Source organism: Vidua macroura, chromosome 1 (genome assembly GCF_024509145.1).
Source record: "Vidua macroura isolate BioBank_ID:100142 chromosome 1, ASM2450914v1, whole genome shotgun sequence".
NCBI classification, from domain to species: Eukaryota; Metazoa; Chordata; class Aves; order Passeriformes; family Viduidae; genus Vidua; species Vidua macroura.
In genome coordinates this window covers 44215091-44232239 of record NC_071571.1, presented here as the reverse complement: position 1 = coordinate 44232239, position 17149 = coordinate 44215091, and the positions used below count along the sequence as shown (strand labels likewise).

At 44.9% G+C, this 17149-nt stretch overlaps 2 protein-coding genes across 2 annotated transcripts in view; one reads left to right on the top strand and one right to left on the bottom strand.

Annotated features, from left to right (window-relative positions):
* The window catches only part of TMC2 (transmembrane channel like 2), a 31075-nt gene extending 22729 nt beyond the window's left edge, over positions 1-8346 (top strand). The window contains exons 17-20 of the mRNA XM_053973581.1: positions 871-996; positions 5327-5405; positions 6534-6654; positions 7760-8346. Coding sequence (XP_053829556.1) covers positions 871-996; positions 5327-5405; positions 6534-6654; positions 7760-8013 — 580 coding nt within the window. The 3' untranslated portion in view covers positions 8014-8346. The remainder of the gene's footprint in view (positions 1-870; positions 997-5326; positions 5406-6533; positions 6655-7759) is intronic.
* SLC25A38 (solute carrier family 25 member 38) overlaps positions 1-17149 on the bottom strand; it is a 242028-nt gene that overhangs the window by 201736 nt on the left and 23143 nt on the right. The gene's annotated exons all lie outside the window — the stretch shown is intronic.

The following is a 17149-nucleotide window of genomic DNA, read 5'->3' as shown; positions in this document are numbered from 1 at the left end:
CCCAATCAACCCTTCAAAAGCCACTCAGCCTGATTCAGACCCTTGGCAGCTCGACTGAAAGCTCAGCTCTCCTGAGCTCCTGGCAGTTGATGAGGTTGGGATACTGTTTATCCAAGTTTTCTTTATTGACTCTCATCATCAAGACAGAGAGTCCAACACCCTCCTGACTGGAATCCTGCAAGCTCCCAGGAGGCACCAAGCCTAAATGGGAGGAAAAGTCCTGATAGGGTTGAATTCCCAGAGATGCTGGGGAGAGAAGAAGGTCAGTTACATAATCCAGCCCTTTACAGATTTGTTCTTCTTTCATACAGAATACTCTCATCTGCCTTATCAATCCCATTTGAAATTACTCTTTCACTGAGTCTCCTATTAAGCAATAATCACAGCTTGCTATTTTTGTCATTACTTAGCAGCTCTTCAAGTTGGCTCATTATTTCAGAAAGATGGAATTTGCATATGGAAAGTCATCTCTACCATGAAAAGGCCATACTTAACAAGATATTCATCAGAAATGTGGTTAGTGCAGTCTGTAGGGTTTTATTTATTTCAGAGGGGGAAATAGTCAGGACTCATAAAGGAGTCAGGCGTGGAAATAAAGGTATTGACTCCAGGAGCAAGTTGGCCTAGCAAAGATTAATTGTATAGTCAATGAGGGGAGAGAGCGAGGGAATGAATACCAATAGAAAATAGAAATAGAAAATTTCAACAGAAAATTTCAAATAAAGGCATTTTAAAGTCCTTTGTGGCCTTCAGCAAGCTGACGTTCATTGAAAGAGAGGTGAAACATGCTGCTTAGCACCATAAGACTGTGGGGCATTTTGTCCCTCCAGAAGATATCTACACCCCTTAACTGGTTGTTTGTCTTCTCAGTGGAAAGAAAAAGATGTATGATGTCATTCAAGAGACCATTGAGCTCGATTTTCCACTTTTTGTTGCCAAGATCTTCAGCTATGTGGCAAATCCAGGACTGATCATACCTGCAATTCTGCTCATGGTGTAAGTTTTCATTGCAATATTACATACCTGGCTGGGGGGAAGGTTGGAAAAAGAAAATTCTGTATGTAAGTCAGGTCTAAATACAGGTTCTGCTGAGATAACGGCACAGATTAGAGCAGACACATGCTCCCTACCCCCCTTACCTTTGCCTAACCCAATTTCCCAAAATTTAATTACCTGACCCAATTAAACACAACTTGGTGGATGAAATACATTGCTGACAGAGGCCTTGTAGATATCTAAGCTGTCACAGCTTCCATATGAAAAATGTTCTGTAGCCAGCAGGAAATAAATGGACAGTCTCAGCCTGGTGCCTTTTGGAGAAGCAATTTCTGTCACAGCTGGTGGTATTTAGAGCACAGCCAAGACAGGGCATTCAAAAATTACATGTTCCAAAAATATGAAGGGTTGTGAGCTTTGTTTAGGTTTGGGGGGGTTTTACTTTTTCATTTTCCAAATAATACATCTGGTATTTGTTTTAGTGCCGTTTGATCATTTCAGCTTTGAAATCAGACTTAAATCCTCAGCACCTTCAGCAGTACTAGGATTAGTTCTCCTTTTATTTGAAAAGATATTTTTGGCACTGTTCATGAGGCATTACAAAGCTATCAAAATGAGTAGGAGGGCTGTGGCCAAATTCTGTAGGCAGTTCTGAGCACGTTAGACTAATCAATGGTAGACGGGGACAGAGCTGGGGAGCCTGTTACATCCAGAGATTCCTGTTCTGACTCTTCCTGGGACATCCACACACATTGGAGATGAGCTTCTGGGCTGAGCCAGCACAGCTGCCCTTGGGCACTGTGATGCTTCATCCTGCATAGCTACACTGAAGGTAATGCCATTGAATTATATCAAATACAAGTTCCATACAACGTTTCTTATATAAACAACCTGAGAAAAATCCTAATTAAACTGAAAATGACATGTCAGCACTCTACCTGCCTCAAACTACTCGCTCATTTTAACCTAAAAAAGATGATCAGGTAGTGTAAGTTGTGCAGGCAGATCCTCCACCTGTACAGATCAGATCAGGTCTGTGCAAGAGACAAGTCTCACACCACATCCCTAGCATGGCCAAGCATATTACTGAATTAGAAACTCTGTTCCTGTGGGCTTCACAGTAGCACTGGCAGGTGCTACTGCAAACACAAAATGAAGACCGCAGAACACCACAAATGGGCCACCTTTACAAAAGGGCTTCAGGCCAGGTTTCTGAGGCTTTGATGCAGCCCTCAAAAAAGCTGATGGGAGAGAGTAATACCTTTGAAAATAATGTGTTTTTTTCCAGTGACAACCTCCCGCCCTTTCCTCCACTGATGGCTGGGAAAAGTAACTGCACAAAATCCGTTTATTTGTTGAAGAGACGCCTTTTATCATACCTTCCCAGTGCTGGCTATTCCCACACCACAGCTTTACCATTAGTCCAACTCTCCCCAAGACACAGTTTTGTCTCTGCCTTGATTCCCCTCTGAGAACTGAGATACTTTATGTCCATTTTACCTAAAATGTCCTCATTTTCCACCCAGATACACTGCCTGTATGTATTACTTACTTGTGATTTCCAGCTGTTCAGCTCCCAAGAGAGTCACAGCCCTAAATAAGTGGCTTCCCCCATGGTGCCTGGACAGTCTGACCTACAGTCCCTTAGCAGTAGCTCTCACAATCCTTGAGAACATTGGGTGCCTTGCAGAGGCACTGCTTGTTATCTACATGCTCACCTTGCCTATGATAATCCCAGACAAGATCATAGTGAACAAACAAGGTTGTTTCTTAAGGCTTTGGCCCTTTTCTCCTTTTCAGTCAAGTGCCCAGTTTCCTGCCTTGTCTCTGCAAATCTTCAACTTCTGTTGTGGTGCTTAACAGGCAGACAGGGTTAAGCTGGAGCTAGTCCATATGATGAACCCCACCCAGTTTTCCAAGAGACTGAAACCAGGGAAATGCAAAAGCTTAATTTAGTCCTGATGAGCATAGAGCCAGAAGCCCTCAAATCAGCAGGCAAGGCAACCTGCAATCCAGCCTAGTTAAAAATAGCCTCTACAAAGAGCAACAGGTGGATCGTAAATGGACGGTCTGTTGATTTTGATTGCAGTCTCTCAAAAAATGTGTTTTCCACTTACTATGGATTGAATTAAGTAATTTCCTCTAGCCATGACAACCCCTTCTCTTTTATCCAGTTACAATCCAAAATGCATCTTCTTTATTTTGGTTCTTAGCTCCTGGTTCCAAAAAAATGATGGGGTCCAGTGAGTGACATGGGTGTCAAGTTTACCACCCTGCTTTTAACAGCCCAAGGACAAGGGAAAGGGAAATAGGAAATACAGAGAAAGAAGAATGAAAGGTATTGTGCCCATGGGCACATAACCTAATCTCACTCAGCTGAGAGTAGGATTTCAAGCTGTGGCCTTCAGAGCTTCCTAGCAGAAGATAGAAGCATTTTACTGTATCAAAAAGGGGGGAAAATTAAAATTCCTCTGCATGCTAGAAAAGGACAGTGATCCACACTCCCCAGAACTGGGGAAACAATACATCAGAGAAGAGGGGTGCCAGGGTGTCATGGTTTAAACCTATATGGAAATTAGGTACTACCCAGCTACTTGCTCAACCTCTTCTCTCTCTCTCCAATCCTGGCTGAATGAGGAGGAGAATCAAAGAAAAACTTGTAGATTGAGACAAGAGCAATTCAATAATCAAAATCAAAGTAAAATATAGTAATAATGGTAATATGATAATAATAATAAAAAGGGAAAAATAAGTGACACACAATACAGTTGCTCACCACCCACTGACTGATGCCAGACTCCCCTTCCCAAAACCAGACTGGACCCTGTTAAAGGTGACGCCCCCTATTTATACACCAGGCATGACATTCTGTGGTGTGGAATATCCTTTTGGTCAGTTCAGGTCACCTGTCCCACCTATGCCCCCTCCCAGTTTCTTTTGTGTACCTCCTCACTGGCAGAGCTTGAGACTAAAACAAAGGTCCTTGCTCAACTTAGGATAAACAAGAATTAGCAAAACGAAAACATCAGTGTGTTATCAACACCATTCTTATTCACAGCCCTGATTACAAAGTAGAATTTTCTACACTATGAGCTTGTTAACATAGAAAAAATAAAACTATCAAACCTTTACAGAAGAACAAAAAGAAAAAACAATTTCCAAGAGGATTTGCAGGACAGAGAGCCCAGATCACCAAGACTGAGTTTTGGGTTAATATTAGGCAAAAGGAAGAAAATGTGTTTCCTCTAAACTCCCCTGTAAAAAGACTCAAGAAAGGCAATCCTAAGCACCACTTCCTGATCTTCCAAGTGGAAACCCACATGTCAGTACATGGTGCCTTGCTGAGCTTAGGGTCAGGCATTCAGTTGATGAAATCCTTGAGTCTGGCTTGAGGTTGATGAACCTGGGCTGGAGCAACACACAGAGGTTATGAACATCAGGAAACCATTTTTCTTTCCCTACTTTTGTTTTCCTTCTATAAGAGAATTTTCTATTTTATTAAAAAAAAAAAAAAAAAAAAAAAAAAAAAAAAAAAAAAACCAAAACAACTATAGCAGTGAACTGAACGGCTGGTACTTTTCCTGGAAATGGCTGGTGAGTGTCAGAGGTGGTGAGACAGACCCAGACACTTGGGCATGTTTTAAAGCACAGCCTTCCTGTGTGCCAGAGGCTGGCAGCCAGCATGCCCTCTTCCATCCCCACTTGCCTTTCAGTTCCCTCCAGCTTGGCTCAGTTTTCCCCTGGCATTGGCGTGCCCTTTTTGGAGAAGAGAGCATCAAAACAAAAGCCCATGGCTCTGCTCCAACCTGGCTTCTACTGGCCCTCAAGGGCCCTGTCCAGGGATATAGGATGCAGCTGGTCCTGGAAAAGGGAGCAGGACTGTTCCTTAAGCACTGCTTTTCAGGAGAGGTGTCAAGGTCCTATCTACCACTATTTCCCTGGTTTTCCAGTTTTTCCTAAGGTCCCTGTGTCACCTGGTGGCAGTTCCATCTCAAGGCTGGTGCCTGGTTTCCCCAAGATTGGTGCAAAGGAAGCAGAGAGAGCCCATGGCCAGCCAAGGTGGAGGCACGAGGGCAGGCTGGTCATTTTTCTTCTCTTTGAGAAGAACTGAGCTTTGGCTGGCCTCAGCCTGTCTCAGCTCACCATGCCACAGGCAGCCCAAATTTTTCCTAAACCTTCTAAAAGAAGTTTGAGCTTCTAAAAGAAGTTTGGAGACAACTGGTGGGAAAATTAGGAATTAGAAGGTAGGCAAAAAATTACATGTTCCTTCCTTGTGAAACTTTCTCTTTCCCCTGATCCTATTACTACAGCAACATGTTTTCTTTTCTAGCCTCACCATCTATTACCTGAATGCTGTGTCTAAAGCATATCAGCGTGCCAACGCAGAGCTGAAGAAGAAAATGCAAATGGTAAGTACTGATCTGGCAAAACCACCTTTGAAATACCATGCACTTAAATTTTGATGTAGCATATGCCTTAAATCACTCTTCTCTTTGGTGACACAAGAAGATGACGTACTTTATGCTTGTTCAGTCCCCTCTGATGGCATTTAATGTCTAGCTGTGCAGAGTGGTCACATCCCATAATAGCCTATTTCATACATCAGAACTACAGTTGGCTTTCCCATAAACTGTGCTTTTCATCTCCAAAAGTAAGCTACCTTGAAGATCAGACAATGCTTTGGTGTCTGAGATTTCCCAGGAATAATGATAAGCCCATGGAAACCACAGCCATTTTACTGGCACAGGACAGGATCCAAGCCAAGGAAGCAGTGCCACATAAAGCAAAACATCACATAAAGCAGAGATTGGCGCAACATTAAAAGTGAGGATGTGAGCACTGAAAAATGGCACTCCATAAATTACATTCAAATACTCAAATTCAGAACTGATCACTCAGCTTAAAGGAAGTGTCTTGGTGCAAAGGGCACCCTCAAGTACTGCAGGAGGTGAACCTGTGCTACAGCACACTCACATTTTGGGGCACTCCATTTCACGCTGCACAACCTGGCTGGGATCAGGGCTAAAAGGATCACAAAGCAGGATTCAGCCCTATCCAAAAATTACAGATTCCCTCTACTATCCAGAAGAAAGCCCTTTTGCAGCCCTAAATGTATGCAAGTAAAGCCAAAGCCAGCCCTACAGCCCATCCCTGTGCTGCCATACCCTCTTCCTCTGGCATTTATCCCTGACACCCTCTCTCAAAAGAGGCTCACATTTAAAACTAACCAATACACCAGAGAGGGCAGGTTGGTAGCTGTAGGAACACACAGACAGCCTGATGGACCTAAACCATGTTATCAGCAGGTGCTTTGCCCTAACAGGAGTAGAGCCACTGTTTTCCAGTCCTGCCTGGGATGTACTTTCTTGCCTGGAAACACTTGATCACTGGACCAGGATTCCGCGCCTTGAACTTGGCAAAGATATTCATTCATGCCAACAAATACTTAGCCAGGCAAACACGACACCAGGCCACCATTTCCCAGATTACACCCAGACTGGGTTTTTAACTAAACCCAATGGTTTTTATTGATGCAGCAACGAGAAGAGGAGAAAAACAAGAGGAACAACAAAGCCAGTACGAACCCTATGCTGCAAGATCTGGAGGATTTACTTACACCAAGTACAAAGACTGAAAGTCCCCCCAAACAAGCAGAAGGTAAAAATTAATACAACCTCCCCATAACACTTCTGAAAGGGCTCATTAGCCACCAAAGTGACTGGCAGGATTGAGAAACTGGAGGGATACACTTTAGCAAGGGATTGGAGGAGTATAATTAGCACAGATTTTGTCCTGTCGCAGAAGTCTACCTGCCAAAGGACACTCTGGAAGGGCACATTTTTAGACTGGATTATATCTCACACAGGCTTATCACAGTGGGAATTGTAATCCAAAATTATGATTCACATCCCAACTATTAACCATGCTGGTCATGAAACCAGCAATTTATTCTGGGAACAGTGTTTAAGCTCAGTGTTGTTTCAGGTCTGGTGAGTTGAGTCAGACTTTTTCTTCCCGAGTTGAGCTTTTCATTGGAAAATTCAGCATTAATGAGGCAGAAATTTCTCACAGGATTGGGTTAAGTCTTAGGGTAAATAAATGCATGCTCTAAGATCAGCTGTGGGGGTCCGTGGGCAGAAAGAACCAGGAGGAGGTATTAGCACCAGGATTGGGTTATTTTCAAAGAAAATGGATCCTCCAGGCTCAATCTCAACCAGCCACTTCCTGACTGTCAGAGCCTCCAGCTCTTGCTTGTGAAAATCACCTGAAAGATTTTGATTTTATCCTGGTACAGGTGAGAAAAGCAGACTAGTGCCACCATAACCCCCTTGAATTTGATGGGCTGAGATGAACTGGAAGATTCAGAGCAAGCCAGTACAGATCCCCTCCAAAGCAGACTCAAGGCATTCATTTAAATGGAAATAGTGCTGGCAGTGTTTTGAGTGCACTGAAAATAAAGACTAAAATCAGGAATTACCCACCACCACCCTATGTCTAGATGTGTACCAGCATGGCTGGTAGGATTATTGTGTCTTATCAATGCATCAGTAAGAACCTGAAAAGAGGGGTTGGGCAGCAGAGATGGGTACTGGTGGTTGAGTTGGAGGGGGAACACACTTATCCTGATTTCTTCACTCAGATGCTCAAACACAAATCCCCAGACACTCTGGTTATTGCACAGAGAAGAAACAGCAGCCACTGGGGAGAGGATGAAAGGCAGTGTTTGCTACCAAGAAAATAACATTCATAATCTTTGCTCTAGACAACAAAATAGAATCTCCAAATGGGACCAGCCCTGCCAGGAAACCAGGCAGAGGAGAAGTCCTGGCTGGCAGCCCCATGGCCATTGGGAGAGGAGCAGCATTCACCCCGCCGTCGCAAGTGTTTGTGACACAGCCACGGACACTGGGCGTTTGGGCACCCTACCCTGGCCAGCCCAGGCCATGGGGGCACCCCCTGGGACCAGTCCCTGGAAGAGGGAGAGGGCACCCATGCTACCCACGGGCTGCTCGATAACCTCAGCAAAGTTTCTCCTATGCTGCATGAACTGTTGTAGTTTTGATAGGCAATGATTCCTGCATGCTGGACATCCACTCTTGGTGCTCTGTATCTATCCAAAATGCTCTAATACAGATTTGTTTAGACACTTAGTAGTAGTACTTCTGAGTTGTTACCCCCAAAGGCTTTTCTGATTTTGATCCCAAGGGAAAAGTAAGGCAGTCAGAACAAAAATCAGCCGTGACACTGCCGAAATGCTTCACACAGGATGCAGCCCTGTGGCCACTAACTTGCTCTGTGGAGCAAGTGCTTGCCAGTACTTTCAAAGGCTTCTTTAATTAATAAAAGTGGTGTGACTTTACCTGTCATTTAAACAGAGGTTTGTTGTGGGTTTTTTTTTGTTCCTCTACCTGAAGAATTTAGTGTTCTTATAAAAAATTGAGTGTCCCTGCTCAGCCACAAGGCAGCTGCTAGAGGATTCCTACCAGAGGGAATTTTGTCAGCTGCATTTTGTCCCTTGTCACAGTTTTCCTATATTCTACCTCCTCCAAACTTTCATCTTTCAATCTCGCCACCACTTTCTCTAGGTTCCCACTCCACTCCTCTTTTCACAGTCTGTTGACAGCAGCTTGCACCATTATTTCACTCCCTGGATATGATTCCTAGTCTAGCAACACCACCCAGCACAACTGAGAGACTAACAGTGCCTTGGCCTAGTTTCTGATTATAATCATTTAGAAATTCCTGTTGCCATTTAAGAACAGTAGAGAAGTACTTCCAGGAGATACAAGCAAGAGGTAAATAAAAGGAGACTTAAATTAAATCATTGCATTTTGCTTTCAAATACAGAAAAGTCAATGGATTGTTTCTAGAAACAGCTGTTCCTGGTGCACAGCTCAAAGTCAGTTTGGCTGTTCCCAGGACACTGCTGTGGTCAGGGTTGGTCGTTCCCCCATAGAGCCTCCACGTGAGAAGCTGCTCGTCAGATTTATTTCCCGTCAAAGGACATTTCTCTGGTCTGGGTCCCACAGAAAAGGTTTTGTCTTGCCTTTTTACTGTGAGAGCTGCTGATGCAACACGGCTGTGGTGAGCTCGCTGCAGAGATACCCATTCACTGAACTGGAGAAAAGTCAGACAAGAGAAGGCCTTTTCCAGGAGACATCCAGACAGCCTTCCTTGGAAGTGTCCATATTGGTCAGAAAGTGCTGGGAGAAGGTGTTCCCAGCCTGCCAACCCAGAAGGATGTCGCAGAAACAACACAGTGCCCTGATTTCGGCACAGCCTGTCTGCCCTGCAGACTCTGGTATCTTAGGGACTGGTTGCATATCAAGGAAAAGCACTCTCCTCCTCTCCAATCCTCAGCTCACACTGAAACACAATTTGGAACAGGGAGAATGTGGCTTCAGATCTCACTCACCTCTGCTAGCAAACAGAAAGAGGCTGGAAGCGTTTGTGTGCATACATGCCTGCACACATATAAAAGCAACAAGAAGCATTATGAAGAAGCCTTAAAGAACTCCAGACAGCTTTTGAAAAACAGAGAAGCAGAGGGAGACTTAGACCAGATTAGTAACTGTTAGAAGATTTGGATACTCTCTGAATCAGGCCCCTGAATCAGACCAGCAATAATATGGAGCATTCCAAAGCACTGTGTCATCTCTGGAGCACACAACTGCCCATTAGCTAATTACTCATTCAAGGCTTGTTTGTCACTAATTATAATACATTAGGTTCACCCATTGATCAGTGTCTGTTGCAGGCTCAGAGACTCCAGGATACAAGGGTGATATTATCAGCCAGACAATTTCTGCAGGCTGGTGGCAACTCTCTGCCCCGAATCCAATCCACAGTGGGGTCCTCTGCACAAGAGTCATCAAAGGTGTGAAAATGCCAGCCCTCAGTCCTCATATTGACTGAAATGATTATTTGTCTCTTGGAGTTCTGAGACCACTTACCAGTTATTCACATGCAACTGAAGGTTAAACTCTACAAACTCACTGGAATATTCAGTAGTGTTTGGTTTCATTCTTATTTTTCTATTGTTAGAAACAGCAAAAAGTCCTTGTCTGAGCATTGATTTCCAACCCCCTAACATTTGCTGAAAGACTGTATCCATCCCAATCTTCCTCCAGGGCTCAGTCTAACTACAAGGGGAAAGAGGAAAAAAAAAAAAGAGAGAGAGAAAAGCTCAGTGGAGAGTACTGGGAACCTCCTAGTAAGATCTCTCACAGCTTGCAGCCTGCATTCACAGATGACTGGAAGAGCTCTCTACATTGCAAATTTTTCACATCTTGTACTGCCACTAGCTCAAATGCTGCAGCCAAGAGGTTTTGGTAAAAAAAAAAAAAACAAAAAAAAAAAAAAAAACAACATGGAAATATCTAAGCTTAATTATCTTATTATTCTTCTCATCAGAGGTTTGTTTTTAAACAGGCAGCTCTCATGGGCATCAGTTTTTAGTTTGCATGGCCAGGCAGAGCATCTGCTCAGTGTTACTAATGAACAGGAACCTCAGCAAAATAAAAGAACTTTAAAGGGAAATTTTTCAAGACACGTGGCTAAACATGAGCTGTGAAGGGGATAACATCGTGCACTTCTCTCTTTTAGGGTTGAAAACAATTCAGACATTTCTATCATAATGTGCTCAGCTGTATACAAGACAAGCTACTTTCTGTACTCTCAATGAACAGAAAACAGTAGACACCATTAAGCAGATTTGCTGATAAACCCAGAAAAGAATGCAAAGAATACACTGATTTTGTATTTGGTACCAAGGCACCTTGGCTTCTCCAAAGCAGAAAAATCAGCTTTTTGCTGCAGAAGGACAGTAAGTTCTTTTCAAAAGGTAATTGAAACACCTGAACTTGTATTTTCAGGCAGCTTATATGAAGCTTTCCAAGGAGAGAAAGGAAAACAAGCACTGGATGCCACTACTGACAGCACTCTTTTTCCTGATAACATCACGTACCCCAAACAAGCAGTCAAGATCATCTTGAGCTTTCATCCTCTTCTCCTATAGCTAACCCTGCACTATGACAAAGCCATTTATCACACATTCTGAACCTCCACAGAAATAGAATTGTCATCATTGTCACCTTGCTTGAAAATGTGAGCCGCAGAAGTCTTGTGTGTCACCCACCTCCGTTTTTTTGGAATGTTTCTCTGCTGATGGACAGGGGAGAGGGTTTCCTCATATCAACTAACAAGGCAGAGCTCTGGGGATGGATTTTTAGTTTCTTTCAGGGTGCTGAGGAGGATTTTCAGCTGCACATCTAAGCTAAAGAAACCTCTCACCTACAAATAGGCTCCAGACACCACAAGAGCCATTGTAGGGACAAAGGCCACAAGCTGCACTGGCACCAGCTTCTCAAACCTACCTTAAAAAACTTCCTCTGACAAATCGAGGTAAGAAAGACAGCCAAAAACCACTTCCCAGAGAAAATTCCTGATGATGGAGACTGGGATTTTATCAGTTTATCCTGCCCAACAAGCTTGAGGAGCCCCGTGACCCCCACTGGCAGGAGCTGTGCCAGTGCCAGTCTGGGACTGTCCTCCTTCAGGGAACCGAGCAAAGGAGTCTGACATGAGGCAAAGTTGAAAAGGATTCCACTTTAAAGGTCTAATCCAAGAAAAACACTTAAGTATCTGTTTCCTCACAGGAATTAAGAGCTCAAATACTGTGTTGTGCTCATTTGTAGAGACCTAGCTCTTTTCTTGATATCTTTGGCTTACAAAAGAGACCAGAACCTTAAAAAAAAAAAAACAAAAAAAAAACAGGAAATACAAGCAAGACACAGAAAAAAAGAAACTTCAGAATTTCTTCAAAAATCAGGTGGTTGAGTTTTGCTTTCAAACACAGAAAAGCCAAGGGGTTATTTCTAGAAATAGCTGCACCACTCAAAGGAGGACATTCACAGACTGGCACTGGCAGAAGCCCAGTGAGGCAGGGCTCCTGCCAGTGTCAGAAGCACAACAGCAGCTTCTGTGCTGGCGAAGATGCACTAAGAATTAATGCAATGTCCTGTGGGCCCTTGCCTTGACCCCAGCAAGCCGTGGGTACAGCAGGTCTCCCACCCCACGCCCTGCACCCCAGCACATTCAGAGCCCTCTCTGCACTCTCTGCAACCACATATCAGTGCTTTTGCTGGCACCGAAGCAGGTCAGACAGGGACCTTTGAGCCACATCCCACCACCTCCCTAAATCACATCCCTTCAAAGTAGAAAAGTCCTAGTTAAAGAAAATAAAAAAAATTGAGTGCTTGCCAAAAGACTTTAAATTAGTGATTCCTCCCCTTTTTGATTCATGTTGCATGCAATGTTATCAACTCTCCAGCCTGACAGCCGTGGGGATTTTTTTGCTCTCTGTCATGGTTTTCTCACCGTTTGCCTGAGCCCTGAGGCAGCAGCTTGTCCTTTGGCAGGTGGCAGCCCAGCTTCATCTGCAGCCAAGGCTTTATCACTCCCAAATGCTCAGATTCAGTTTTCCCCTGGGGAAAAAAGTGACTCTGAAACCCCAGGATTTTAGGTCCTGGCCCATTTCTCACACAACATAGTCATCAGTGCTGAATCAGAACTCAGCCTTGTGTTTTAAATGGACTATACCAACACAATGCTGCACTGTGTTGAGCTAATGCAGAGAGGCTTGGTTCTGCTGCAATCACAGGACCCAACTCCCTGGAGTCCCCTTCCATTCAGACATCTATAAACATCCAAACCCAGATGTGAGCACTGTCTCTAAGTCTTAAATTGGTACCACATGGTGCTACTCAGAGAATACCCATGTTCTTCATGACTTCAGCAAACAAAGGCCACCAATCTCCCACGTATCAGGAAACAGTCTGTGTATGCATGTAGCCACACAGGCACTGAGATCAAGATGAATGAATTTTTAAAATGTTTCAGAATTTATATTATTTTCTGCACCACTCCTCTGTGATTGACAGCAGAACTAGAAAGCACTGAAGCACAGAGATTTCTCTCTGCCGCTGGTGCTCCAAGCACGCAGGTGGAGGGAGGAGAGCTGACAGGCACCCAGGGATGGATGGATAGATAGATGCCATTTCCCAGCAAGCAAAGGCTTTATGTGCATCAGCATCAAACTTCCATGGAAAGACCCAATGGACAAAAGTCACTTGAAGGTGGCAGAGAAGCCAAGGGGAAGAGAGGGACAACCACTGACATTCTTCTGCACCTCCTGGGGACCAGACCCAGGTAGAAGAGCAAGAGTGGGACACAAGAATCCCCAGTGCTGATCTCAGCTGTGCTCCCTGGAGGCTCATGCCCAAGGCAATGAGAGTGGGATTTAGCATCCTTTTAACCCAGCTCAGAGCAGGGATATCTGGAGGGTAAGAAATTCAACAGCCCTGCACCTGCCTTAGGGCCAGCATGGGGGTAAGGGCACACTGCACCCACCACTGCTGCACAAGGCAGTGAAAAAGCTGTGCAAGGAAACAGCTGCAGGATATAAAAGCAGCAGAGTTTCCCCATTAGGAACCGAGCAATGCTTGCAGAAGCTGCCAGTGTCATCCTTCTCCTGGCAATGTGGGAGGGAGAAAAAATAACTTCAGCTCAGTTGAAAATAAAATTAAAACAACCATAGCAGCACAGCAATGCTACCTGGACTGCTTGAGGATAGACGAACCACTACAGTGATCAAGTGTACAGATCAGGTTAGTAGGAGGCGGAACATTATTTTAATGGCGTTACTAACTCATTTTTCCAGGGAAGAGCAGCTGCAGAAACATCCCAAGCAGCTGTGTTCTCCCCCTCCCTCAAAGCAAAGTTGTTTGGGAGAGCCAAAGCTTACCTCCTACAAAAGCTTGCAGATCCAAACCTTCCTCTAATTAAGAAACATTTCACACATATGGGACTTCTGGGTTTTTTTTTGGATAGCAGTAGCAGCAGTAAATAATTCAGTGCCTTGGGAGATATGTAGGATCTTCAAAATATGAAGGCTATTATCAGATTTATTTTAATAAGGTGCCTGGAGGGCTCAAGGCCAGGAAGAAAGGGAAAAAAAAAAAACCCACCATAATAAAGACCATGTCTTCTTCATGAGCCAGAGCACTTTGCTACAGCAGCTTGGAGAGAGCAGCACAAACACTGCCTGAACACCAATGGAGCTTCACAGCAGCACCACTGCAGCTTGCAGGTCCCCCAGCTCCATCTGCAGCTGCTGCAGTAGCCAGGGCTGCAGGGCTTTTGCACAGGGCTCTGGCAAACTCAGCTTCTGCTTCCCAAGAAGCCCTGCAGTTTTTGGAGGAAAAGGATGCAGAAGCATTTTGATACTGCATTTGCAAATATAACAAATGAGCCACTGGCAAGGTTTTCTTCACGAGCAGCTGCAGCTCTGCCTGTGGAACTCTCCACAGCTTCTGCTCAACTTTCCCCACCTCTGTCATCATGCCCACATAGGATGGGGTTGTGCCACAGCTGCAGAGAGCCAACAGTGGAGAAACATCAGCCTTAGCACTACCCTGAGCACTGACCCATGGGCAAAAGCAGTTCCTTTGTGCAGTAGTGGAAATCTGTTGTAATACATCTCAAGGGAAAGCCCAGTGTCATGCACATGCCCTTTCAGCACTTTATGTTCTCCTCAGCACCTATGCCAGTAACATGGAGGGTAAGTAGCTTTTAAAGACCTTTAGCTGGCTCTGAGGAGCTGAACCAGTCCTGCTGGAACAGGGCGAGTCACCACCCGGCTATGCCACACTACCATGGTGCCTGTGAAGCCAAGTACTGTATTTGAACTGGTTATCCACCAAACAGCCAAAACCATCACATTGTTGGGGATGGAGCAGACATACATTGCTCACAGTACTCCTGCAACCCAATGTCCAGAAGGAAAGACAAATCTCCACCTAAAATCTTTCCTGCCACTGCCAGACCTCGAATTCAGAAGAAATAATATAGAAGGCAAGGCAGAGCCTCTGAAAGTAACATCTGTTCAAACTATTTGTGAAACTACTCTTTTACCTGCTACCCTTTACTTACTACTCTTCTCACCTTCCAGGTGAGAAGGGAGCCTCTGGGCAGTTTTGGGGGCTCCACAACACCCAGATGCATCCTAGACAACATCCCTTAAATCTCATCTAACCAGGAAGATGTGCCAAGCACACGTTTGCCACAGGTCCCTATAGTACCAGCAACATACTGCCAGAGCAGCTACCACAACTGCTGAGCTCACCCCAGCCTAGGAGAGCAAGGAGGCAGCTGCTCTGTGCCCGATGCCCACCCTGCTCCCCTCTGGCTCACACTGCACCATGGGAGGCACTCATTGCTCGCCTCCATATTTTGTGTTGCAATTATCTTCACAGCAGAAGAGCAGTGCCTACCAAATGGACACTAGAAGGGAAGGTCAACCGACTATTCTTGTAATGATAGAAGACTTAAAATAAAATTTAAAGAAAGCTTGACACTTACCTCAACAGAGCAAGCTCCACCCCTGAGATCCCAGGGGAGTAGAGACTGCATAGGCCACAAAAGAATGGCTTCACAGAGCACTCATCACACCTGGGGACCATGCAGAGTTGATAACTTGGCATATTTTAAATCGTTAAGTCTCAGATTTGACATTTTAATGAAGTTCCTTCTTCTATATTCAAGGTACAGTTTGAGAAATCCCAGTTCTCATTTTGAAAGAATAAACACAAATATGTAGCTTTCACAGAACAAAAATAAACTATAAAATTAGCACAGCAGCATAGGAGTCAAGGAGAAATACAAGACAGGCTTAGGGAAAATAATTATGACTTAAAATTTATCTCAAAACTTTTCAAAGTACTTGAGCCCTTGAAATCAGAAAAACTAGTTTCTAGACTTCTCAGCCCTCCTGAAAGAGCTGATGAGGAACCTACCTGCTTACAGCACATGGACAAGGTGGGTTTGCCTCAGAAAACCAAGAAGAAAAGCCAACAAACAGCACATTCACTCCTACCCCATACCAGTCTTTGTGAGAAAATGGTAGGAGACACTTCAGCCCGTGGCACCTGGGGCTCATAAAACCTTACCCAGCTGGGAGCAGGAGTGAGGCTTAAAGGAGCCTTCAGAAAATGTGCTGCAGAGAGGGAAGTGGTGGTGTCTTTTTTTAAAATCTTTCCTCTCAAATTAGAGACTCTAACAGCAAAATAACAAGTGAGAGAAAATGCTTCACACCTGATTCCCTCTCTGCATGTGCTGCTTAATTTTTTCATCTATAAACAAAGCCAACAGGTGCAGTGAATTGTATACCTGGGAGCTCTGGGAGTACTAGGGAGAAGACAAACCATTCTAGAAAATGCTGGAAGCAATAAGCCAAACAGGAAAGATGACTTAGAAACACGGCTTTCCAACATGGAGTTTCTTCAACTTGGAGCACTCACAGCCAGTGGCATTCCACACTTGCTCCCTTAGGGAAATTACAATCAAGATCAAGGCTTGCAGCTGAGCATGGAGGCAAAAAGTTTAACACTCAGACACTTACAGAAAAAATAGTAGGGTTTTAGTTTGGGGGTTTTTTTTAGGTATCTTATGGTCCCGGTGAGACGGCACCATTCTGGTACAGGGAAGTCAAAAAGCCAGGTGAGGGGCAGCTTTGTACCTTCCCTCCCCGGGTGTCCGCTCCGCCTAGCCCGCCTGCCACGCTGCCAGCGGCGGCCGAAACGCGGGGAAACCAGGAACCAGAGCCCCATCTACTGGGCACTGGGAAGGATCCTCGCACTCGGATTTCGCAATTGTGCAAGGCACCGCCACCAACTCCTGCCACCAGCCAGCTGAGAGCGATGCTGGGGTGTTAGCCTGCTCCTGGGAAAGCCACTTCCATCACCACGGCAGCATCTGAGCGGAAAAGGCTGCTAGGGTCGTCCTGACCTAGTTTAGACCCAAAAGGCAAACATTCAGACAACCGCCTTCATTCTGAGCAGCCCCTGGGCTCTCAGGAGGTAAAGCGGCAAACACTTTGGAACCAATTCCTTGAGCAATGCTAACTAATTCAGCATTCCAGGTGAGAACCTGAGCTTCCCAGCAGCTTTCCCGTCTGTATGGCTGCACCCTAACATTTCCAGCTGCAGCACAGGAAGGAGCAGTGCCAGCATGCCCTCGTACAGCAAAAGCTTGCCCCAGTCTCCAGCACAACTGTGCCCCATGGCAGAGCAGCTCTGAGTTTTGAACTGTGCCA